At 45.3% G+C, this 24,840-nt stretch overlaps 1 protein-coding gene across 1 annotated transcript in view; it reads right to left on the reverse strand.

The window, feature by feature from the left end:
- Positions 1 to 2,361: 2,361 nt before the first annotated feature.
- The window catches only part of ADRA1B (adrenoceptor alpha 1B), a 49,122-nt gene continuing 26,643 nt past the window's right edge, over positions 2,362 to 24,840 (reverse strand). The window contains exon 2 of the mRNA XM_025866629.2: positions 2,362 to 3,411. Within this exon, the coding sequence (XP_025722414.1) occupies positions 2,804 to 3,411 (608 nt within the window). The 3' untranslated portion in view covers positions 2,362 to 2,803. The remainder of the gene's footprint in view (positions 3,412 to 24,840) is intronic.

Raw genomic sequence — 24,840 nt, forward strand, 5'->3', positions numbered from 1 at the left:
CCTGAAGAGGTAGCATAATACAGACTCTGACTGGAGTCCGATCTGGAACCCAGCACCCTGTGAGGATGTGTACCACTGCTTGGCCACCTTTCCTTTTGGAAAAGGGCAGTAGGTTGCTGTTGCCTTCCTGTGTCTCCTGAGTGGCCTCCAAACACCAGTGATGTGTGAGGTCATCAGAACCAAGCAGCTCAGGAAATGCCTTTGGTGCCTATGGCTTCAGGTATCTGTGGTCCAAATTACAACTTGCGCCTGCCCAGTGAGCCACACTTCGGTGTTTATACCACAATTATCTCACTGAATCCTTTGGGATTCCTGATAGACTGTGATGATCATGTCCATTTGATAGATGGGAAAACAGGCCAGAAGAGGCAGGGGGTGAACTGCTCAAGGTGATACAGAGCCAAGAGTTGAACCCAGGTCCTACTGACTCCAACTTGCTTGCACTAAACCAGTGATTTTCAGACCTCATTCTGTGGAACCCTCGGGTGCTTGCAGCAGGCCAGAGGGAGGGGCTGAGGAGGAGGGCAATCAAGGGGTTGAGGCTCTGTTGTCCCTTTCTTTCTTTACTCTGGTCCACAATTATGTCAGGAATCTGTGTAAGGCCTGTTTGAAAGATCTGTGCTGCTAACAAAATGTTTTCAGAGGACTGCTCCAAACTGCTCCTTCTTCCCTGGAAATTGGGTTCAGGCTCTTCTTTTCCTAGGACTCTTATCTGTATTGAGGCAAGAAGACATCTGCTCTCTACTGGAGGATGTACTCAACCCCAACATGGCAGCACAAGGGAGTATAAAAGGTACTGGACAGGGAGGCCTAGTTCTAGGGTCCTAGTCCTAGTTCGGTGTCACTTAGTCAAGTTATTTATCTCAGTCTCCCTATCTGTAAAGATGAGGGGATTGGCCTAGATAATTCTGAAAATTCAGTTTAGCTCAAATAACCTGTGGATCTGGGATATCATCACGCTTAGTTCATGGGATCTTAAACAGGGATGAGTCATTCGAAATTGTATAAAAATATTATATATATATATATAGTGCATTTTTTTTCTGGAAGGAGAATGTACAGCTTTCATCAGAGTCTCAAAGGGGTCTCTGACACAGAACATCTAGCTTCTCAGGACTTTTTCTTTCTATTTTTTTTTTTTAGACAGAACTGGTGGGAGATATTTCTCCTTTTGGGGGGGTTCAAGTTGTAAGAATGGTGTGAAAAAGCTATTTGCAGAAAGGAAATGGGGAAAGATAAGCAGAGCTAAAAGATGAAAGCTAAATGAAAGAGTTAGAGCCTTCTGAGTAAGCTGACAATCTTGTTTAAGCTCCTGGATGCAGCCATGCCTGATACCCCTACACTTTTCAGTTACATGAACTATTGCTCCTTTTCACTAAGCATTTTCTATTCAATCACCTATAGAAGAAATGATTGATGCACTAACATTATTAGAAAAGTCTCCTGCCATTTGAAAAAGTATGAAGCTCAGCAAAGGAAAAGCAAAGTGGGAAGAAAAGGGATTGAGGTGGATGTGTTCCTGTTACGCTTTTTTTGAATTTCAGGGAAGAAAAATGCTCTGTTTTGTTCCCCATCCTATATTTATATTTATAATAATAATTATTATTTTAGCAAATTGGAGGCTTTTAGAGACAGAAAATAACTTAGAATCAATACCATCATTACACAGATGGAAAACCAAATCCAGAAAGGGAATGTGACTCTCTTGAGGTCATGCAGTAAGTCAATGGGGGTTACCTTCTCCCAGGTATGCTCCTCCTCTCTGTGTGACTTTCCTCAGTGCTTCTTTCCCAGGCAGGCTCCTCAGTGAGCAGAGCTTATGAGGCTTTTTGTGCTCATGTATGTTGCTTGCTCACCCGGATCCATATCCTATCCAGAAAATCCTTCAGTCTGGACTTCTTTATCAGGTTCCCTGGACACAGGTAAATAATGGAGTGTTTGGCCTTGGGGTGCAGGGAGGAGGTGAAAGGAACCAATCCATCTCTCTGTCTGAGTCCCATCCCTCTCAAGTGACAGGCCTGCCTACTCTCCTGGCCACAGAGCCCCAGCTGGGATTGGGGTCCCTAGGACCAAACCAGACATTGCCCCGTGTTGTCCACAGCAGAAGGATTAGATACTACTAACGGTCCAAAGCAGGCAAGCAGGATTTATGGGACCAATCCACCGGCTCACTTTCAGCCACAGGGTCAGATCTGTTTAGCCCTGGAGGGCAATAACGGCAAGGGTAGAAGGGGGGGCCAAGGGGCCCCAGCACAACTATTGGCCACAGGACCGGGGGGACGGACGGGGGACAAACCTGAATGGGAAAAGGAAACTCCAGATCCTGCCCACCTCCCCGTTCACAAACTGCTCAAAGGCGCACAGGAGAAATGACCTTTAATGTCCAATTTGTTTCCAACCCCGCCCAAGTGCCATCATTAAGTGAAGTACAAGGAAGGGCTTGAGAGGTATGAAGTCACGAGACAAACAACGCCCCCGCTGCCTTCCGGGCGCACACTCGCTCTGGCCCCGCGCGGGCGGCCGCCCCCCCAACACACATGCAGACCACACGGACACCGCACAGACACACGCACGTGTACCCACGGTTAAATACATGTACAAGGGACTCGTTTGGATATGTACAGAGAGAGAGAGAGAGAGAGACGGAAATCCCGGCCGGCGTCGGGTCCCCCAGGCTCTCAGCATGCTCGGCCCAGCTCTCCGCGCTGTACCTGGCACCCATGCCCCTGCCAGAAAAGCAGCTGCCCCTCTCCCCGCCCCCCTCCCCCCCCGGACGTCTCCCCCCCCCCCCCCGGGGGGGACCCTAAAACTGCACGGGCGCCAGGGGCATGTTGGTTTTGAAGCCCGGCTGCCCGTTGGCCACGTCGGTCGCGGCCTCGCAGCCGCCGTTGCTGGCGCCGCCGTCGTCCCCGGGGCTCTCGGGCTCGGCCAGGAGCTTGAAGGTGAAGAGCGGGCCCGAGTCGTGGCGGCCGCGGCGGCCGGGGGGCTCGGGCGCGGGCAGACTCAGGAGCGCGCCGGGCGCCTTCCACTCGGGGAAGGCGCACAGCTCGACGGACGGCGGCGCGCCGCGGCCCAGGTAGCCCGGGCTCGGCGAGGCCGAGGGCAGGGTCCGCTGGCTGCCGCTCAGGCAGCTGCCGCTGTCGTCCAGCGAGTCCTTGCGCGACTGCGAGCGCTCCAGCGAGCCGCCGCGCGTCCACGGCCGGTAGGTGTAGGCGCAGCCGCCCAGGCGACGGCGACGGCGGCGGCGGCGGCGGCCGCGGCACTGGCACCCGAGGATGCGCACGAAGGCGCGCTTGAACTCCTTGCTGGAGCACGGGTAGATGATGGGGTTGAGGCAGCTGTTGAAGTAGCCCAGCCAGAACACCACCTTGAACACGGCGTCGGGGGGCTTCAGGGTGGAGAACAGGGAGCCTGCAGCGGGGAGGGGGGTGGGTGGGCACAGGGGCAGAAAGACAGACGTCAGTTCGTGAGTAGTCGGGCCCTCTCCGCGTGCTCCGCCTAAACGCCGGGAACGCGCGGCACCCCCGCCGCCACGGCTCTGCCCAGGCCACCTTCTCTGCCCGGAGTGCTCTCCTTTCCATCTCACAGTGAGCGAATCCGACATTCCTTTTTAGGGCCAACCTCGATGACTTCCGCTTCACCCCTAAAACCATTTCTGGTCTAGCTAACCAGCACCTAAGCTCCCATTTCTCTCGATTTCCCGGGACAACGCTTACCACTTTCTACCCCAGCGATAATCATCATCACCTGCATTCGCACAGCTCTTAGGTCGGAAGCATTGTGCTAGGCGCTTAGCTATATTATTTTGTCCTACAGAAAGGCCTTGAAGCAGACGCCGATTTATTTCCATAGTAAATATGAGAGGTATTAAAGACCTAAATGTGAAAGGTAAAACTTTAAAGGTAAAAGAAGACAACGTAAAGGACGATCTTTTTGATCTAGGGGGTGAAAGAAACACGACTTAACACTTCAAAAAGATAAACTATGAGGCAAAGATGCGAGAAGATATTTCCAATGTTTAAGACTGCCAGGGCATCGATGTTTAGAATATATAAGGAACTCCTGTAAATCAACAAGAAAAAGAGCATTCCCAGTAGAAATGTGGGCAAAGAAAATGAACGGGCAATTTACAAAACAGGAAACCTCAGGGCTAACGAACATAGACCAAGATGCTCAAAATATTAGGGAGTCAAATAAATTACAATGAAAACCACAACGAGATACAACGTATCTGTTAGGCTGGCAAAAATCAGAAAGCTGGAGAGTGCTAGATGTAGGTAGGGTTGTGGGGACAGGGGGGAGCCTTCTGCATGGCTGGTGGGGGCACAGGCTGTGAAGCAGTTCTGGAGACTCTGGCCCCACTTGGTCTCATTAATTATATATACAGACTTCTTGACCTAGCAGTTCTGCTCCAGGGCATAGATCTCAAAGAACTTTCACACAGGTCCATAAGGGGACATGCATGAGTATATTCAGAGCAGTGCTGCTTATGGTGACAGAGAGTTGGAGAGAACCTAGGTGTCCCTCACTGGGAATTATGGAAAAGTAGACTGGGGTAGATGCCTAGCACAGCGATTATGTTGCACTTAGAGCCCTGGATGGCATGTCCATATGGCACTATGGAAAGATCTTAAAAACATCATTCTTTATGAACGAATAGGAAACAGAATGGAGATTTACAACATAATACTATTTAAGTAACACACCAAACAACCACACACATTTTGCAAAAAAACTTCAAATAATGTCAAACACAAAATAGTTGCCTAAGGGTGTAGGCAGAGGGAAATGGAAATAAAAGGAAATCAATCAATAAAATACAATGAGGTGCTATGATGGAGAAACATGATTAACTCACCCCTCTAATTTCAGAGCTAAAAATATTTTATGGCAATATTAAATTAAAAACAATTTCCATTTTAAATGTAAGGCAACTAAGACTTGGAGAGGGTAAATGACTTGCCCCAGGTTACACAGCATGTTGGTAGTATAGCTGGGATTTAAACTAAATTCTGTTTGAATACAAAATAGGTTTTTATTTATTTATTTATTTATATTTATTTATTTTTCTTTTAAAAGATTTTATTTATTTATTTGACAGAGAGAGACACAGTGAGAGAGAGAGAGAGAGAGATTGAGCACAAGCAGGGGGAGAGGGAGAGGGAGAAGCAGGCTTCCCGCGGAGCAGGGAGCCCGTCGCGGGGCTCGATACCAGGACCCCAGGATCATGACCTGAACCGAAGGCAGATGCTTAACGACTGAGCCACCCAGGCGCCCACAAAATATGTTTTTAAAATGCTATTTATAATACCCTTTGTGGAAAAATGAGAAAATACAAAAAAGCAAGAAGAAAAAAATATTTTGAAAGCACACATAACCCCGCAACACAGAGAGATCACATTTGGTGCATACACCTTCAGATTTTTTTTTCCTGTTGTATATATACCTTTAAATGTTTTGATAAATGCAATTATACTTTATAGGACCTTCCTTCCTTCCTCTCTTCCTCTCTTCCTCCCTCCTTTCCTTCCTTCCTTCCTTTTTTGTTACTTCAAACCATGTCCCTGGGCTCCTGGTGCAGGGTTAAGCCAGGCAAGGGTTTAAACCTAGAAAGGGGTTATCCAGGGACGCCTGGGTGACTCAGTGGATTAAGTGTCTGACTCTTGATTTCGGCTCAGGTCGTGATCTCAGGATCTTGAGATCAAGCCCCACGTTGGGCTCCATGCTCAGTGTGGAGTCTGCTTGAGAGTCTCTCTCTCTCTCTCTCCTTCTCCCTCTACCCCTGCCTCCTCTAAATAAACTCTTAAAAAAAAAAAAAAAGGAAAGAGGGCTACCCATGCATGAATGTAAGTGCTAATTATACAGGTACTGATTCTTTTCTTTTCTTTTCTAAGTTTCTTTAAGTAATCTCTCTACCCAACGTGGGGCTCAAACTCACAACCCTGAGATCAAGAAGCACATGCTGTACTGACTGAGCCAGCCAAGCAACCTGCTACACTGATTCTTTTTCCAACTCAGGGGGAAACGTGGGAGTGGGCTAGATTCTTGGTTGGCTTTGGGGAGGCAGATGAGGGTGCCACTTCGTGGTCTTATCTGCTACAAGGCCGGCACCATTAGGTTTTCATCCCACCCTCCCAGATACTCCTTTGGATTAAGACGCTGTATGGAAAGCTCCGGCTGAAGTGCACATTTGGCATGTGAACACTTAGGACCCATGACCAGATGAGTTGTCTCTGTCCATGGGGATGTTCTTGTTTCTGTCACTGAGTCTGAAGGGCACAGACACTGGTCTTGACAGATTCAAAACTGGAGAATAAATTTTGGGAGAAGTGGAGAGAAGGTGGAAAAGAGAGGAAACCTTGTGCATTACCCTGGAGGGTAAATGCTGATGGAGCGTGTATACAGGCAGGCACACTGCCCTAACAAGGACACTTAGGGTCCAGGGCTGGGGATGCATAGACAGTCATGCAAAAGTGAGGAGATCAAGAGTAGGGCAGCTTCCTGAAAACAGACTCGTAGCATTGCTTGCTAACCTCATTGAATTTGACAGTAAAATATAAATGGCTTCATGGGGATACATCCTTAGAGACTGGCTCTTTTAAAGGATACACTAACAGCCATAATGCCAATGGCTGATATTCTTCAGAACCACTGTTTATACTGTGTGTGTGCTCTGTACAGGTCTTGTGCTCAACCTTCATACCATCAGCCCATTTAATTATCACCATAATCCTTTGATGCATGTACTATTGTCGGTCCCACTTTATGGATCGGGACACCAACATATGAGAGTAGTAGCTATTTCCATATTTATACATCTATCCGTTTGCTCATTCATTCATTCCACAAATACTGAGTTTCTGCTAAGTGCCAGGCAGGAGGCCAAGCTGCGGGGATACAGAGATGACTTGGGGTGTGGCCTCCGCCCTCAGGCAGCCCACAGACCAGTGGGGAGGCAGACGTGTTAACAGGTCATTGCAACAGAATACCTGTGGTACCACGAAAGCGGCATAAATGTTACTCTGTCCTCCTACGCCCATGTGGCATTTCTTTCTGGTTCTTCTTCACCTCCGTCATACTGGAAACCCCTTATCAAGGATAAAGATGGGCTGGATCTTTGCCTTTATTTTCTTACAAAGTATTCTTCAAGGACTATGGCTCTGAGAAGTATTCAGCCAAAAGTAAGGGGATGATGCTGACTTTTTTCATAGCATTTATTTACAGCCACATTGTGAGTTTGGGCTCCCTGAGCTACTAGTTCTTCTGAGAAGGTCATTCTCTGCATTCCATTCTTTGCCTGCCTGTGTCATCCTTCTGCCGATTTAGGCAATGTGATCCTGTGGCTTGAATACAGGGTGTGGGATCACTCAGACCTAGTTTTGAGTCCCCTTTTTTGGTGTACTGGCTGTTGACTTTAGAAAAGTTAATTGGCCTCCATTTTCTCATCCATAAATTGGAGATAGTATCTGTCCCACAGGGTTATTTTGGACACAAGAAAATATCCATGTAAAATGGATAATAATTGACATGGGGATAATAAATAATAAATAGTGGCCATTTTCTAAAAATACTTTATATCCTGGCCCAGTCAGGAGCCTTTTCCAGGAACTCTGCTCTGATGAACCCCTCCCAACTCACATTGACTTCTTTATTTTTTATTCCACAGAAGGTATACAATCACATCTTATTCTGTTATTTTACTGTTTGCCTGTTAAAGTTGTAAAGCCATCCCAGGGCTGGCTGAGTCCTCGTTCACCACTCAGACTTTAAATTCCTTCTGGGCAAGGACTACCTCTTAATTTCTTTTCTTTCCCTCTCCAGATTTGTATATTTTTATTACAAAAATAACAGATGGAGGGATGAATAGAGGGAACACAGAGGATTTTTAGAGCAGTGAAACTACTCTATATGATGTTATAATGGCGGATACATGTCATTATACATTTGTCCAAACCCATAGCATGCATGTGTAACACCAAGAGTGAACCCTAATGTAAACTATGGACTTTGGGTGACAATGATGTGTCGTGAGGTTCATCCATTGTAACAAACGAACTACTCTGGTAGGGGCTGGTGATAATGGCAGAGGCTGTGCTTGTGTGGGGGCAGTGGGTGTGAGGGAAATCTCAGTACCTTTCTGTCAATTTGGGTGTGAATATAAAACTGCTCTAAAAAAATAGTCTATTAAAAAACCTCACTTGGGGCCCCTTGCTAGCTCAGTTGGTAGAGCATACGATTCTTGATCTTAAGAGTTGTAAGTTTGAGCCCCACATTGGGTGTAGAGACTACTTAAAAATGAAATCTTAAAAAAATATATATATAGCAACCACCTCATTTACCTAAAATAAAGAGCGATAGATACTGATTTAAAAAAATTACATTACAAAAAATTCTACATAATATAAATTAAAAATTCTTCTCCATTCAGATAGAGGACCCAGAATTCACAGTTTTATTTTCATCCTTTTAGATTTTTTTTAATGGGGTCATACACATACCTTTCCCCAAATTTCTTTCTTCACTTAGAATATGTATAAGACAGGGGTGTCTGGGTGGCATAGTCGGTTAAGTGTCTGACTCTTGGTTTCAGCTCAGGTGGTAATCTCAGGGTTGTGAGATCCAGACCCACGTCAGGCTCTGAGTTCAGCGCAGAGTCGGCTTGGGATTTTCTCTCCCTCTCCCTCTGCCCCTCCCTCCCGTGCGCTCACATACTCTCTCTCTCTAAAGTGAATAAATAAATCTGAAAAAATATATTTATATTTAATTTAAATATATATATTATTTATATTTAATTTATGCACATGTATATGTATATAAAACATTTCCCCACATCAGAACATTACATCCTATGGTCTGGACATATACTAGTTTAACTTTCTCCAAACTTAATTCTTTTCTAATGATAGTTAAGTAGTGATTTCCAATTTTGGCTGTTACAAACTATAGTAATGAAAAGCCTTATGCGTTTTGCTTTTTGCATGTTTGAGTGTTTCTGTAGGATCTACTCCTACATGAGGAATCACTGAGTCAGTGGCACATTTAAGTGCTGACAGCTAGCCAAATTGCCTTCTGAGCTAGTTGTAACCAATTTACCTTCCCATTGGCTGTGTATGATTGTGATATTTTCTCTACAACTCTGGCTTTGGTCAGTCTTTAATCCTCACTTGTCTGAAAGCTGAATAATGGCTTTGCCCTCTTGTTCCCTTTGCATTCTGTTTTATTTTGTCCTCCTGCAGACCCCAGTATTACATGCCCACCCTGAGCAAACCCTCAGTGACCTCTGATAGGGAGTCTCTTTCCTTATTAGAATTGGACTCCTTAGGATAGAATCCAGGCTGTCTCACCAGCAGCCAAGTGACCTTGGGCAGGTTTTTACAGTGTCCTTAAGCCTCAGTAAAATGGGGCTAATAATGGTACAATGCCTCTGGGTTATTTTGAGAATTAAGAAGATAAATCATGTAAAATCCTTATTAGCACTCAGGGTACCAGGAGCCTGCCACCCAATCAACTTTGCATGAACGCTAATTAACCAAATAACTCTTTTTTTTTTAGATTATTTATTTATTTTTGTGAGGGAGAGAGAGAGAGCACTAGTGGGAAGGGGCAGAGGGAGAGGAGAGAGAATCTGACGGAGTCTCTGCACTTAGAGCGGAGCTGGACTTGGGGCTCCATCTCATGAGCCTGAGATCACGACCTGAGCCAAAACCAAGAGTCAAATGCTTAACTGACTGCTCTACCCAAGCACCCCAACCAAATAATTCTTATTCTTGTCAATCACCGATTGGGCTGGAAATCTAATTACAGGAAATCTATATTTGGGACCTATGTTTGGTAACTCGATGTATCATTCTGAGTGAGTTGCTTTCCCTTCCTGGGCCTTACTTTCCCTCCTTTAGTTGACTGGTTTGATCGGGGTTCTCTCCATGAAGCCAGAGATGGAAGCCCTGCCGGTCCTTGCTAGGACGTGCCCTCTTCTCTAGACCTACCACAGGGGGGCAGTGTGTGTCAAAGGCTGGACCAGCGGCCTCTCGGATTCCAAGCATATTTCTGCCCCTTCTCTCCGCCCCCCCCCCCCCAGCCGCACAGAAGCTACTGGGCTGAGGGGTCTTGTTTGCTACACCAAGTGGTCCCGATGCAGCCAAGAAGCCGTAGCTAATTAGGGGAGGTGCTGAGCCTCTTTGGCGTGAAAGAGGATCAGTGATAGGGATCTTATCTCCTGGGCACCCAAACAGACCTTTGGGGACCCAAAAAGCTGTGAAGAGAGGGAAGCAAGGAAATGTTCCAGGAAGCCTGCTCTCTCTGCTTTAGGTCAGGGCTGTGTCAGCCTTTCTGACAAGGCCACCAGCTCGTAGTGCATGTCCTTGAGCCTAGCGCCACTTCTCTTGCTCGTGAAATGCTGTGATGTTCCTTGCCCTGCAGCTTAGAATCCTGGCTTGACAGGGCCAGGAAACCTTCTTTAACAGAAGCTCAGTGAGGGTGAGGGTCTTGCTCAAGGTCACTCAGCTGGTGACTAGCAGAGAGACTGCCAGAATATGTTCAAGCATCATTCATGTGATTCAACAAACATGGATTGAGGCAGTGCAGGTCAGTGGTGAGGGACCTGTTCAGACGTCTTACGTAGGTAGATCTGGGTTCAAGTGCTGACTCTGGAGAAGCTACTTGAGCTCAGTGAGGCTCAGATTCCTGGAAAATGGGGACAGTGATAGTTCTTTTCTGTGTGGAGGAGACAAACTTGGGCTTGGTAAGTGCCGGGCATGTCAAAAGCACCCAATAAGCACAACTATTCTGACGGCTTCAAACACAGCCACTACTATTACTACCAACACTGTTGTTAACGCAGTATTACTGCTGCAAAGATGAGGAATGTGGCAAAGAGCACAGGATGTCCTGTGCTGACCGGGTGTGGGAACTCCCACCCTATGCTCTGTCCAACACAGACCCGAGGATGGGCACCCTATGGTTCTCAAACATGCTGAAATTGCATGCAATATTCACTCATTTTTCTGGGAAAGAATCTGTCTCAAGTCTGGAGCTCCCTCAGCACTAGTTACTCAATGCATTTCTTTAGATCAACTAACCTTTGGTGTCTAAACTAAACATTTTTTAGGAAGCTTTCTGTCACTATTTTTAAATTGACACCACTTGTTATAAATAGAATGTCATAGTAGAGAAAAATAAGATGAAAAAAATGATATTAGTATCTCTGGATTGCTCCAGACAGTGGTGGGCCTGAGGCCTGCTCTCTTTTTCAAAAAGGGAGATTAGCTGGGATTGCGGGGTATTAACTACTTGCTAAACTAAGAGGAATTCCACTTTGAGGAACTCAAGGGATTGAGGGAAAAGTGAACAGGGAAAAATTTTCTCACGGGAGAACCCAGCCTGGGGCACGTGGTAGCTGCTGAATAAATATTTGCTCAATGACTGACTGATCTACTGAGTATGTGATTCAGTTTCTTGTGCCATCTCTAGCTGTGATTTCTTTCTTTCTTTTTTTTTTAAAGATTTTATTTATTTATTTGACAGAGAGAGACACAGTGAGAGAGGGAACACAAGCAGGGGGGAGTGGGAGAGGGAGAAGCAGGCTTCCCGCGGAGCAGGGAGCCCGATGCGGGGCTCGATCCCAGGACCCCAGGATCATGACCCGAGCCGAAGGCAGGCGCTTAACGACTGAGCCACCCAGGCGCCCCTCTAGCTGTCATTTCAAGCTATCCTGCACAATAGCTCAAATCCCTAGTGAATTTGAGCAGAGGCCTAGGAGCAGCCCAGGAAACGCTGTGGCTCCTACTGAGGCCTTTTAAGCAGATCCAATGGGACAACACATCATTGGAACACTTCTACCTGGGTGGGGAGTGTAGGAGGGGGAGCTGGGGGGGGTACCTCCCAGAGGCTAGCAGATGGTGCAGTGAGCCCACCCATGCCACTTGGGTTTTGCCTGCCTGAGGGCAAGGGCGATTTAGAGGGGTTGGGAAGTGTAAGGCTCAAACGCCAAGGCTGAGCGGGATCTACTCAGGGAGAAGTATTTCTTGGCTGGATGTGGTCCCAGTGGGTCACCCTTAAATTGTCATTCAACAAATCAGAGCAGTGAACACAAGGTCTCAACCCTCTGTGAGCCTCCAGTCTTCAAAACCACAGGGTGCGTTTGTGGAGTAGTGGCTACCATTTGACAAGCTTTTACTCTGTGCCAGTCACTGAGGAAATGCTTAATCTTCCTTTGCTTTCAACCGCCTGTATTCCCAAGCAGCCCAGCATGGCTGTGCCCGGCGCAGCGCTAGGGGGCGCCATTCCACACGGTCGTCTACAGCACTTCTAGGTGACTGTGGCCAACCTGCATGCGCCTCCTGGAGGCCATGACCATTACATTCTGGGGAATGGAAGGTAAGTCGCTGGACGTCACAGAGCCAGTGGGTGATAGAGTTAGAATTTGAATGCAAGCCGCCTTTGACAGAAGCTGTCAATCACCACCAAGATAGTACATGGGGAGACAAAATAAGCATGTGGATATGGATAAAGGACTGAAGGATACACCTAGAAGGAGACGTCTACAGTGTTTATCCTTGGGTGGTAGAATCATGGGTGAATTTCCCCTCTGTGTGCTTTTCGGTGTTTTCCAAAATTTTCTCCATAAACTTGAATTACTTTTGTAATTGGGAAAAATCCAATGAATATTATTTAAAAAATAAGAAGTAAACCAAAAGATACGGTGCTTATTGGGTCCCTGTGATGTGTCAGCCAACTTCCCTAGACTCTATTTCATTTAATTCCTACGGTAGCCTGTGAGTAAAGTGGGATTATCCCTACTTTCCAGATGAAGAACTGGAGATACAGGTGGAAGTGGCACTTGTCCAAGGCCTTCATTAAACATTGATTGGAGGAATGACCAACAGGTGGCCTTGGAGATACCCCAGGGCATGGGGACCTAAAGCACCCACCAGGGGCTGGGTGGTTTGTAACATGCCCCCAGGCATTGACATTCTGAGACTCTAGGATTATAGATTTGATTTGACCTAGTTCACAGAATCAGACAAGCTGATGACCTCAGGGGAGCCAGTGGGTGGTAAACCCATTTTGATCAACTTGTAAATTGAGTGGAACTCCTTTTCAACACGGCTCTTATTAGGAGCACTTAGCTACACCTACAGCCAAGCCAAGTCTCCCCAGCTGAAACAGTTTGGCACAATAAAAACTCAAAAAATTTGAAATAGCTGCTAATCTTTCAGCACCAGTTTTATAAAGGAGGTTTCCTTGGACTTGGAAATTCCCTTTGAGGTTTTCCATTTTTATTTGCCACTTAACCCTGGAATGAGATCATAAAGTTGTCCAACAAATACAATATCTTTGGGGCCAAGAGACCCATGCTAAGTTTTAAAGCAAACGAGACAATAATAGTCACCAGAGCCACCATTTACAATGACCTAGGACTGGTTATTAGGTACTATATTTTACACACATTTGCTCATGCAATCCTTCTAGCAGCCTTGCTATTACTGTATCTCATTTTACAGATGAAACAACTGAAGTTTAAGAGATTAACAAAGTCACGTGTCTAGTAAGGATTAAAATCCAACTGTGAAGCCTGGGTTCTTATTCACTGTTTAATAATAAGAAAAAGAAGCTTCTATTCACTTCCTTAAGCACCAGGCAATTTCTCCCTCAACTGGGAACAATCTCTCTCTTTGCTGAATTGTCAAAGCACTTTATCTGAACCCACAAATATGGCATTTATCACTTTCTACCTTGAATTACAGTTGCTGAGGGCTATGCCTCATCACTTCTGATTAGACTGTGAGCTTCTAGAAAAGAGAGTTCATGTCTGATTTTTCTCTTTCCCTAAGGCCTAGCACAGTGCCTGACACATGACAGGCACTCAGCCAACATGTGTTACAGGAATGATAATAGTAATACAAGTAATAAAACTGAAATATGTTAGCCCCTGGCTACTCAAAGTGAGGTTCATGGATAAACAGCCTCCATATCACCTGGGTGCATGTTAGAAATGCAGAACCTCAGTGATCCATTGAATCAGGATCTGCTTTTTTAACCAGGTCCTGAGGTGAAAAGCATTGCTTTAGCTCATGTTACAATTTTACTTTTAAAATTGTTTTCCTGGGTATCTTGGAATTCACGGATGAGCAGTGGCTGGGCTGAAAGCCACCTCACCATGAGGTTGACACTCTTGCCCCAAACCCTCCAGCGGCTCCTATAGTTTATAGGATAAAGTTCAAACTGCTGAGCCTGGAATTTAAGACCTTCTCAACTTGGCTGCAATGGACCGAATCTTCACAACACATGAGTTGACTTTTCTGGCTCCTTTCCCTTTATTCACACTGTCCACTGGTCCGAGATGCCTTTCGCTCTCCCTTCCTCCTCTCCATCCTTTCCAGGCCTGGCTCAGATTCCTCCTACACACAACCACAGCCCACCCTACGTGGCTTCCTCGGAAGTGTAAAAGCATGAGGAGGGAATGAACAGTCCATGAAGACCTGCTAAGATCCAGGTGACCCGCACACCTGACCTAATTTCACCCTCCCCACAGGCAGGAGGAGAGGCGGGTTGTCTAATTCTCATTTCTCAATGACAGATGTGGAAATCAAGTCTCCAAGGGAATGGAATTCACCCAAGGTCACACAGCCATAAATGGCAGAGCTGGGATTCAGACCCAAATCTACCTGGTCCAAGTCTGGGCATTGCCTCTGAAACTCTTAGAACACCTCTGCGGTGGGGGAAATCTAGAATTGTCTTACATATATTTTATCTGGCCATTAAGATGCCAGGATCTAGAAACCAAGAGTTTTATGTCACTCTACTCCAGTGGTTCTTAACCTGCCAATGCTGGTTATGCAGATAACTTAGCACCATCTAATTTGAGGGGCTCACAGACCCACTGAATCCCATCCATGGGTACCCAGGAGGTGCACCATCACCAGATTAAGAGTCTTTGCTATTTGCTGTACAGCTTCCTATCATAACAATTGTTGGACTTAGCTGAGAGTCCATCTCACTTATTTACAAGATCCTGAAGGCCAGGGTCTATCTTACTCATCTTGGTTTCTCTAGCACCTAACACTGAGCTTGCCTTATAGTGAATGTGTAAAAACATTTGTTGAGCATATAACCTCCTCTTCACGTGACTACGCCAGTTTCAGATTCATAGGAGGTGCTGAATAAATGGTTGTGGAGTGATTCCCTTGCTTATACCTTGCTTCCTTCCTTTTCTTTCTTTCTTTAAGTGGTAACCACATGCCAACACCCAGTTTAGTTCCCATCTCCTTCCTGGAAACTTCCTCGACTGCTCTAGGCCTCTTCTTTATTTCTCATCAGAACAGAGTCTGCAGCACATAGATTATTAATATGGGACGCCATTCTTAAGGGATGTGCCCCTTGTCTCCTTAGGCAGCATCAAACCTCCTTGAAGAGGGGGGTCTGTGCCCTATACTGGGCATGCAATCAGTGCCATCAATTACCCACTGACTAACTGATTGGCACATTTCATCTTCCAGGAGGGAAGCTACCTCCTGGTGTAGGCCCAGAGTTAAGAGCAGATGGGATGGAGTGGTTTCCACAGCACTTAAGGGCCCATCTTTGATACCGAACTGAGTGTGTTCCATGCTTTGACCTCACTGGAAATAGCAATTTCCCTGAAGAACGCTTTCAGAAACTGAGTATTAGTGGGACCTATGTGAAGGAAGCTATAAAACTTTATAAAGGGGCATAAAAAGGAGACATGTATAAATGGAGAGACATAGCTTGCTTTAGTACAGGAAGTCTCTATTCAAGAGAACTTCAGTTCTCCCCAGGTTAACCAGGAAATTCGAGACAACCTCATTAAAATGCCAACAGGACGGTTTTTTTGTTTGTTTGTTTTTTTTGGAGGGGGGGCACTAAATGATCCAAATATATAGAAGAATATAGAATATGGAAGAATAACCATGAAAAAAATAGAAGAATATATATATAGAATGAATGAATATATATAGAATGAATGAATATATATATAGAATGAATATATATAGAAGAATATGGAAGATGGAAGAATAACCATGAAAAAAAATAGCCAGTTTAATTGAAATAAATAAAGAATGGCGGTATTGGGAAGATGGGTAAACCCACTCCTACAGATATTAAAACCTACCATAAAATCACAGTAATGAAAAAAATACCAGGGATGCCTGGGTGGCTCAGTGGTTAAGTGTCTGCCTTTGGCTCAGGTCATGATCCCTGGGTCCTAGAACTGTGATCGATTGAGCCCCCTATTGGGCTCCCTGCTTAGTGAGAGGAGTCTTTTCTCCCTCTGCCTCTGCCCTTCCCCCCTGCCCGTGCCCACTCTCTCTTTCTCTCTCTCAAATAAATAAATAAAATCTTAAAAGAAAAAATACCAGAGCAGGAAGTGCAAGAAAAGGCAGATAGATCAATGAAATTATATACTTTAGAAAGAGAGCCAACTATCCATGAGAATTTATATGCCATTTCAATGTTTATGGGAAAGAAGAGATGATTCTCTAGGCAGTGTTGGGACACCAGGCTGGCTAGTTAGAAACAAATAAAACCAGATCCCTACTTTATTTCTTAATCAAAATAAACCCAGATGCATCCAAGATTTTAAGTATAAGAATTATTAAAATATTAGAAGATGTAAGTGAATATTTTTATAATTTTGAAATAGGAAAGGACTTTTTAAGCATGACAGAAGTTCAGGATCTGTAAAGAAAAACATTGATGAGTTTGCCTAGACATTTCAATAAGGTTACAAACTTTGAAAAAGTTAAAGGAAGAATTGAGAGAAATATTTGTAATTCAAACAGTAGTAAAAGGAGTAATATTTCTAAGACACAAAGTTCTCTTTCAGATCAATCTCAGAAAAAATAACTCAGTAGAAAACAAAGCAAATCATTATGGATAAGCAAATAACAAAAATTAGTACAACAGACAGCCAATGAATTAGTGAACATGTAGTAAAATTCCTTTACAGAATAAATAAGGTAAATTAAACAACAGCAAAATATTTCAGGTCTATTAGTTTGGAAGATATTAAAATACTGCTTATGCTCAACTTGGCAAAGGTGTGTGAAACAGACCTTTTTGTATATTCTGGGTGGGAGTGTAGATTTTGGGTGGAAAATTGGCATTGTCTAAAAAAACTAAAATGAGCATAGCTTTTGATCTAAGTACACTATGTCCAGGAATTTATCTTTCAGAAGAACTCTTAAAGGAGAGGAGAGATAAAAGTACAAGGAGCTGCAGGAACGTCCCCTCCAAATAGGAAATTACCTAAATTTCTAACAATAGGGGATTTTGAAATGAGCCATGTATCATCACACAACGAAAAATCACACATTATTAAAACGGTGAGCTAAGTCTACAAGGAATGATATCCACGACAGAATTAATTAGAAAGAAGCAAGTTTCAGGAAACCATGCCTTCTATGATCTGTTTTTATAAAGAAACTCTGTGTGTGTGGGGGGGGAGGTGAGTGTGCATAGCATGTTCACAGAAAAAGCGATCTGGGTGAATATATACCAAATTGTTCTTGGTGGTTATTTCTGAGGGATGGGTTTATGGGAAGACTTTCACTTTGTATTTAGGATTATTTTTGCAGTGAACGAACATTGCTTTTGTCATGAAAGAGAGAGAGCAAGAGAGAAATTGAGAGGGAAGGGGGAGGGAGAGAGAAAGGTTGAGCATGTAGGGGAAGGAAACGGCCAAAGTACTGTGAGTAGCTGGCAGATCATCACCTTTCTGGGCTCCCATTTCTTCACGTAATGCAATGAGGGGGCTACCGGGCCCCCTCCTTCTCAGATTCTAAGCTGTGTGTTCCCTTGGTTTTAGAGGTGGAATGAAAATGAGGGGAAAAGGTACAGACATACACCTGCAGCCACAGCGTCTCTGAGCCCAGAACAAACAGGCCTCGCATACTTGCTCCTTCCTTCCGAGGCACACGTGAGCCGGCCGCCGGGCGGAGAGGCTCGGTGTGTTTGGATGAAAGGCTCCATGAGAGAACAGGGACAATTACTGGCCTTGGGGAATCAGATGGTGAAATGGTGAGATTGGGCCACTTAGGCCATTAGGCTCCGTGCGAGGCTTTTCATCCCTTCCCTCAGCGGCTCTCTGCCGACTTCCCTGCCCTCCTCTCTCTGACTCATCCCTCTGTTCTGTCCTTTGGCTGGTGATAATCAAAACTGTTCCCTATTTCCAAACTGGTTTGCAGGCTCAGGTTGGGCCTGGGACCCATGGACAGCACATCGTCTCTTTTCCACTTGCATGGTCTGGGCTGGGACCTGTTCTTCCCTGCGGGGGGGCCTGCAGCCTTCAGAGCTTCTCAACCACAGAGTGAGTGATGATGCTACTCCGCTGTCTCCAGGCTGTCCTGTCTTTTCGCCAGAGCCCTCTCCTGCCTTTGTGCATCTCGAGAGCTAGGCACACGGCTGACCTCGTGAATACTGTATAATAAAATGATTAGTCTTTGCCGCTGAATGCATGCCACTCTCCAGATTTTTGCAAAGCGGGACTTTATCTTGCTTCTCAATCTAGGTTCACAGGCATGTCACAAAATGACCCTGAAATTCCAGCCCTTTCTCAGAGTGCAAAGGCTCCTCACTGCTAGGAAACTTTCCAGGTAGAAGTGCCTGAAGGACGGAGAGCTGGCTGGGTTTGCTGAGGCCATGTGAGAATGTTTTCTGGGAATTTGTGTGAAGACAGGACTGGAGGGGTTCAACATTTACGGCCTGTGCTGTTTATATATGTGTACCCCAGGTGTTAGCTGGGAGCCTTCCTGCCCCTTGAAAGCGAGGTGGGATTATCTTGAGTGTCCCTTTTCCTTAACTATGTCAAGTCCAAAAGCCTCCCTTCAAAGTCTCTGGATTCCTCGTGTGGGGCAGGGGGACCAACTTCATTCCCGTCTCGCCTGCTTCTTGGGCTCCATTTCCTTTGACAGCCTGCTCTGCTTATCTCACCTCGAGGCAGTGATCCCACAAGAGGAACATCACCCGCACCAACCATCTGAAGCACTGCTTAATGCTGGGCTCCCCTCCTTGCCCCTCCTGTGTTAGCTCTTCTTTTCCCAGATTGCTCCAAGAGTTCCAAATTCTTTGCTTTTTCTTTTCTTTCGTTCTTAAGGTGAGCATTTCTCTTCTCTCTTCCAGTTGTTTTGACATTGGCTTTGGGGAGGGCAGCAGGGAGGGGACAGTTGGGGACAGTGATTGAGGGAGACGGGTTTCAATTTCCACTTTCAGCTCTAATTAAGATATTTCCCAAAGGCGGGTCCTTTCTTCACAGAAAATCTAGATTTTCAGAGAACACAATTTTCTCCATCTCTTCCCATGTAAATAAATGCTCCACTCCGTTTGATGGAGATTTGTAGATCACTGCCCCTGCTTTGCTGCATTTCGTAGCAAGTCTTTACTGAGCACTTCCTAGGTGCCTGGAACTGGCTGAGAATTTAATCCAGGAGGTTAACATGGACTGGGGAAGCAAGGAGATTTCAAGGATGATTTTATTCAGTCCCCCCCAAGCCACGAGGTGCCCATTTTATGGATGAAAGACTATAGCTTAGGGTGATTTAGGAAATTGCTCAAGATTACAGAGTGGTGGAGATGGAGTTCAATTCCAGGCCTGACACCAGAGCAACTGATGTTTCTGCTACCTCAGTGCTGATTCCCACAGACCGGAGACTCGTTATTTCCCCGGAACATTCGGTGTGAGGGTGCCTGGAAGAAAACCCAGAGGCGCTGGTTACACGGAAGCATGGAGAGACGTGTGTGGGTGATGGTTTGGGAAGGAGATGTTATTTGACTTTGCCACTTTCAGAGAACTTTCCTGCAAAAAACAATTCCCTCCTCACACGTTTTGAGGAGCCAGGAACTGGAAGGGCAAGGAGTCCTCTTTATGGGAGGGGTGCAGTGAGGTTGCAATGGCAACGAAGCAAGTGTGTTTTAGAGAGCTTGTAACTTAAGGGTACTTTGTCCTTGAGAGGAGGCGTGACTTCCTACACAGGGTCCTGATCATAGGGAAGGTGGAGAATGCATGCTGACTCTCATGATAGTTAGAAATGGACTCAATCCTTATGATGGTTTCAAAGAAAAGACAGAAGATGGTGGTGATCCGAATTTAGCCACAATGACAACAACAGGTTTCACCTACTGAGATCTTATAGGTGGCAAGCGCTGTATCTAACCCCTCATGTGCATTATTTCATTCAGTACCCAAAACAATTCAGTGTGGGACATACAGCTACTGTCCCCATTTTACTGGTGTTGAAATTGAGGCTTGGAAGAGAAGTAATTTGCTCAGAGTCACAGGGCTATGAGATAGTGGAGTTTTATTGCAACCCACAAGCTCTTGCTCTCCCCTCATATGCTGTTTTGACTGTGTGAGGCAGGCCACCAAGAAACCGAGGACTAAAAGAACATTTTAAAAAGTGGAGCAGATTCCTCAGGGGAGTGTGGGGTGCTGGGGGAAACAGAAGAGTCATGTTTGGGTGTGAATAGACTAGTTTTCAGATGACTCATCTTCCCTGCCAAATCCAGGAGGAACTGTAATTATTTAGAATTGAAAAGTCATCCTTCTGCCATATCCTGCCTTATAAAAAGTAAGTAAGTCCCAGGGGCCCAAGAAGGTGGGGGGAGAAAGGGATGTTTAAATCACAGATTCTTCCATCATCGGCAGAGGGGCAATGCCAAGAGCAAAAGCGAGAGACTAGGGCAATGTTTTCATAGGTTGGAGAAAAATAGATACAGCTCAAAAGATGGAATGAAGTCGTAAAAGGCAGAACAGTCCCTTTTTCCACCATGACTCCGCCCCCTATTTCTGACAAAGATGTGGTGGTCTTGTGCAAAATGGGACCCCAGAGCTGGCCATGGCTGGGCGGCAAAGCTAGGGCAGTTCAGGTTCTAGGTTGAGAAGCTGCCTGCATTCTCTGTGTGTATCTCACAGTGCTTTGGCACTGCAACCTGTCCATCCAGATGGAGCTAAATTATCCACGGGGTCACCCAAAAGGGCAATTCACTTAAGGGTGCTAATTCCTTTGTCCACCTCCTTCCCTCCAGGCTGCAACTGGATTTTCCCTCCCAATTCTGAAGATGTCACTGAACCTCAAGAGGACCATTATGGAAAATGGCCCCGTTACTTCCAGAAGCATGTGCTCAGGCCAAGGACGGCTCCCCGAAAAGCCTGCCTGGCCAAGTGGCATTCCCAGCAGATGGAAGGGCGAGGCCCTGGCCTTCATGTCCCTTCCCCTCCTGTCCTCACCAATTGCTTGCGACAGGAGCTGTTGGGGAGGGTCGGTGGAGGTCTGACTGATCTGGGATGAGGCTTTCCAAACCATAAAGGAGCAGAATGTGGGGGGCGATCATGAAAAACGGCAGCCTGGGAAGAAGCCCTTTTGGCAGCAGGATCCTGCGCTTGCTCTTTGGAGGCTGCCGAAATGCCTGGTGGAGGCGGGCCGGGGCTGGTCCCCCATCTGCTCTGAGCTCTTGCTGCTTCGCTGGAGGACAGCATGACCTCAGGAGAGAGTCTTGACCTGGGTACCTGCTTCCACCCCAACGTGGCAAATTGTCATGCCTGGGCATCTTACTGCAGCCTCTTCTGATCTGGGTTTGTATGCTGCAGGATTGTTTAAAAGAACCATCTGGTCAACCAGCATTTGACTGGGTCTATTCGTCCTGTGGGTTAGCTTGAGTTTCAATGCTGTTGATGTATCAATCCTCTAATAAGTACGGCAATTCTTAATGGTGTCTGTGAATCCCTGTAAAATAAGTGGTTATCTGATGGGCACATGTGCATTTTCTGTGTAGCTGCTTCATAAATTCTGTCAGATTTTCAGAGGATTCCATGTACCAAAAAAAGGATAAGAACCATTGATTTAAAGAAAATCGATGTCTCAGTCAGGAACTGGGTTGCACGCATGCTCTAAAGAGCACAGATCAACTACAGGGAGTCTGGGCTTCATTTCTCTAATGAAGAGTAAACGTTAATAGTGCCCTGTGTTGGTGACCAGGCAAACGGATGGGCATTTAGACTCTGATGGTGGGAGTATTAACTGGGATATGCCTGCTGGAGGGCAATTGGGTAACATGATGCAGAGACCTTACAATTTTATGTATTTAGTTACTCTGAAATTACAATTCTAGAAATTGTTCTTAAAGGGCACTGGCTCCAGAGTCATTGTCTATGTCACTGTGGGCAAGTTACTTAAGCTCTCTGGACCTCAGTTTCCTCATCTGTAAAATGGAGGTAATGTTATTTATCCATCTAGATAGTAATGCACATAAAACACTTAGTGCAATGCCTGAGACACAATAAATATCAGTGATTATTATTTAGATACTAGGATCTGATGTCACATTATTTATTGTAACTGGAAATTAGGAACAACCGCAAATATCCAACATAAGTGACTGGTTCCATGATCCATACAACTCAACTAGTAAAGATTAAATTAGTGAGTATCATTGAAAAAATGTTCGTACTATATCAGAAGACAAAGCAGGTTACAAAATAGTTTGTATTATACCCATAGAAAAGTGGCTGAAAAAGTATGCATTAAATATTTCAGTGATTATGTTGGAAGGGTGGCTTTGTGAGAGCTTCTTTGGGTGGCTTTTATTGTCTTCTTTTTGGTTTTTTATGTCTTTTAAATTTTCTACAATGAGCATTAACTTCTTGCAATAAAGACAAAACTAATCTCAATAAAAATAACTTTTTTTTAAAGAAAGATTTTATTTATTAGAGAGAGAGAGAACAAGTGGTGGGGAGGGGCCAAGTGAGAGAGAGAGAGAGAGAGAGAGAGAGAGAGAGAAACAGACTCCCTGCTGAGTAGGAAGTCTGATGCAGGCTTGATCCCAGGACCTGGAGATCATGACCTGAGCCAAGGCAGACGCTTAACCGACTGAGCCATCCAGGTGCCCCTCAAAGTAACTTTTTAAAAAAAGGATGACTAATCCGAGTTGAGAAACTGTGACCTTGAGTAGTCATTCCTGTGAGGGTTCCTTTCTTCAGGTCTGAGATGAAAGTTGTACCTTTCTTTCTTAGGAGAGAGGCAACTCAGATGACAGGGCGAGGACGAGTGTGCTTTGTGAAGGGTGACACCTGGCGCTCCGGACCAGAGAAGCTCTCACAAAACAATCTGCCTTGTCATGCAGGACCCCCTAGGCCCAGCTCTCTGGACTTTGAAAACCTGCCTCCCGCTCTGGGCTAAAGTCCTGTATGATTTACTCTGGGGAACTTGGTATGGATTGAGGATGAAAGGTACAGTGACTTTCAGCTACAAAAATTAGTCTGCAGTCAGGATCCCAAGTTTAATCTCTGTGAAACCGATGGGCAAGTGTGGCCATGCTTACTAATTAGGCGACAGCAATGTAAATTGATCAAATCAATTCCCTTCGTGACGCAAAGCCTAAGAACCCAGGGACAGCTTGAGCTTGGAAGAGCTTCCAGAAAGCCAGAGAACATGAATCGCTTTCCCAGAGATGTTAACATGGTTAATCTAGATTGCTTTGTTAATTGTCGGCTCCTTTTTCAATAATGGATGATATGGTGAGGCAGTGTGGCTCCCATGTCCCTCATGTGGCCAGGCTCTGGGTTGGGTGATGTAAATTGTGCTCATTCATTTCTTTCCTGGATTTACAGCGAGCATTAAACTTGATCAGGCTTAAAGAGCCCTTGCTTTCTGGAAAGAAGCAAAGTTAATAGCCAGGGTTCCCATTTCATTTACGAATAGCTTCACTGTTAATTTGAAAGTCAACGTATTAAAAAGGAATGTAAAAAGGAAACCATTAGAAGAAATGAGGCTTATTGCAGCAACCAAGTGTTGAGACCAGCATTTTCAATTTATTTGGTACAGATCAAAGGAAGAAAAGCAGGAGAGAAGCTGCTGTGGTGGAATGAAATGAGTGTGGAATACAGGAACAGAGAGAAAAGCTCAGCTCTTGTCACTTTTCAGCCCCAACAACTTGGGCCAATTATTTTACTTTCCCGAGCCTCGGTTTTCTTATTTATACAATGGGGACAATGATGCCATCTTCGAAGGGTTGGGCACGTTAAATAAGATAATATATTGAAGTGCTGCACTCGGTGCCAGGGACGTAATGAGTGCTCAGTAAATATTAGTTTTCTGTCGTGTCCTGTCCCCTGAACGAAGCCCTGAACTCCTGTCTTCATTCTACAGGACAAACTCATGTAGGTCTGCTGTCTATGCTACTGGACTTCCAGACTGTTCTTTTTGACAAGGCAACTGGCAGTCTTTCCAGAATTCGAACCATGTGATTCTTAAGAGGGGGCTTAACAGAACGTGGGACTGGGAATTCGTGTCAAATTTGAAAAAAGCATAGAAACCCTGTTGTGTTCATAATACACAACACAAAATACAAAGCGTGAATCTTGGCTGGTGGTATATGAATCTCTAATTGCAGAGGGCATGCGACTTTCGGTTTAGATAAAGGGGGTCATGGGTTAAGCAAGACTGAGAAAATTTCATTCTGGCGAAACACACTTGGAACGCCAGCCAGTGACCGGAAGGGAGCATGCGGGGATCCCCCAGGTGAGGGTGTGCATAATCTTTTCTTTCTTGTTCTGGGTGCTGCTTACAGGGATGTGGTCACTTTGTGAAAGCAGATAGGATGTTACCCTTAGGACTGGTGCGCTTTCCTGTGTGTATGTCACACTTTGCTAAAAAATTTAAAGAAAGTAAGTGAGACACCCTTGGCACACATTCAGTATGAGATGGGGCAAGCCCTAAAGATGTCTCAAGTCAACCGATTGAGGAAGGTGGGAAATTCTCTGTAAACCCTAGATTAACACTTGTTCTTAGATGGTCTAAGTTCTTCCTTTTTTCTTTTCTTTCTTTCTTT

Source organism: Callorhinus ursinus, unplaced genomic scaffold (assembly GCF_003265705.2).
Source record: "Callorhinus ursinus isolate GAN/ISIS: 27379988/994484 unplaced genomic scaffold, GSC_fseal_2.0 scaffold3, whole genome shotgun sequence".
NCBI lineage: Eukaryota > Metazoa > Chordata > Mammalia > Carnivora > Otariidae > Callorhinus > Callorhinus ursinus.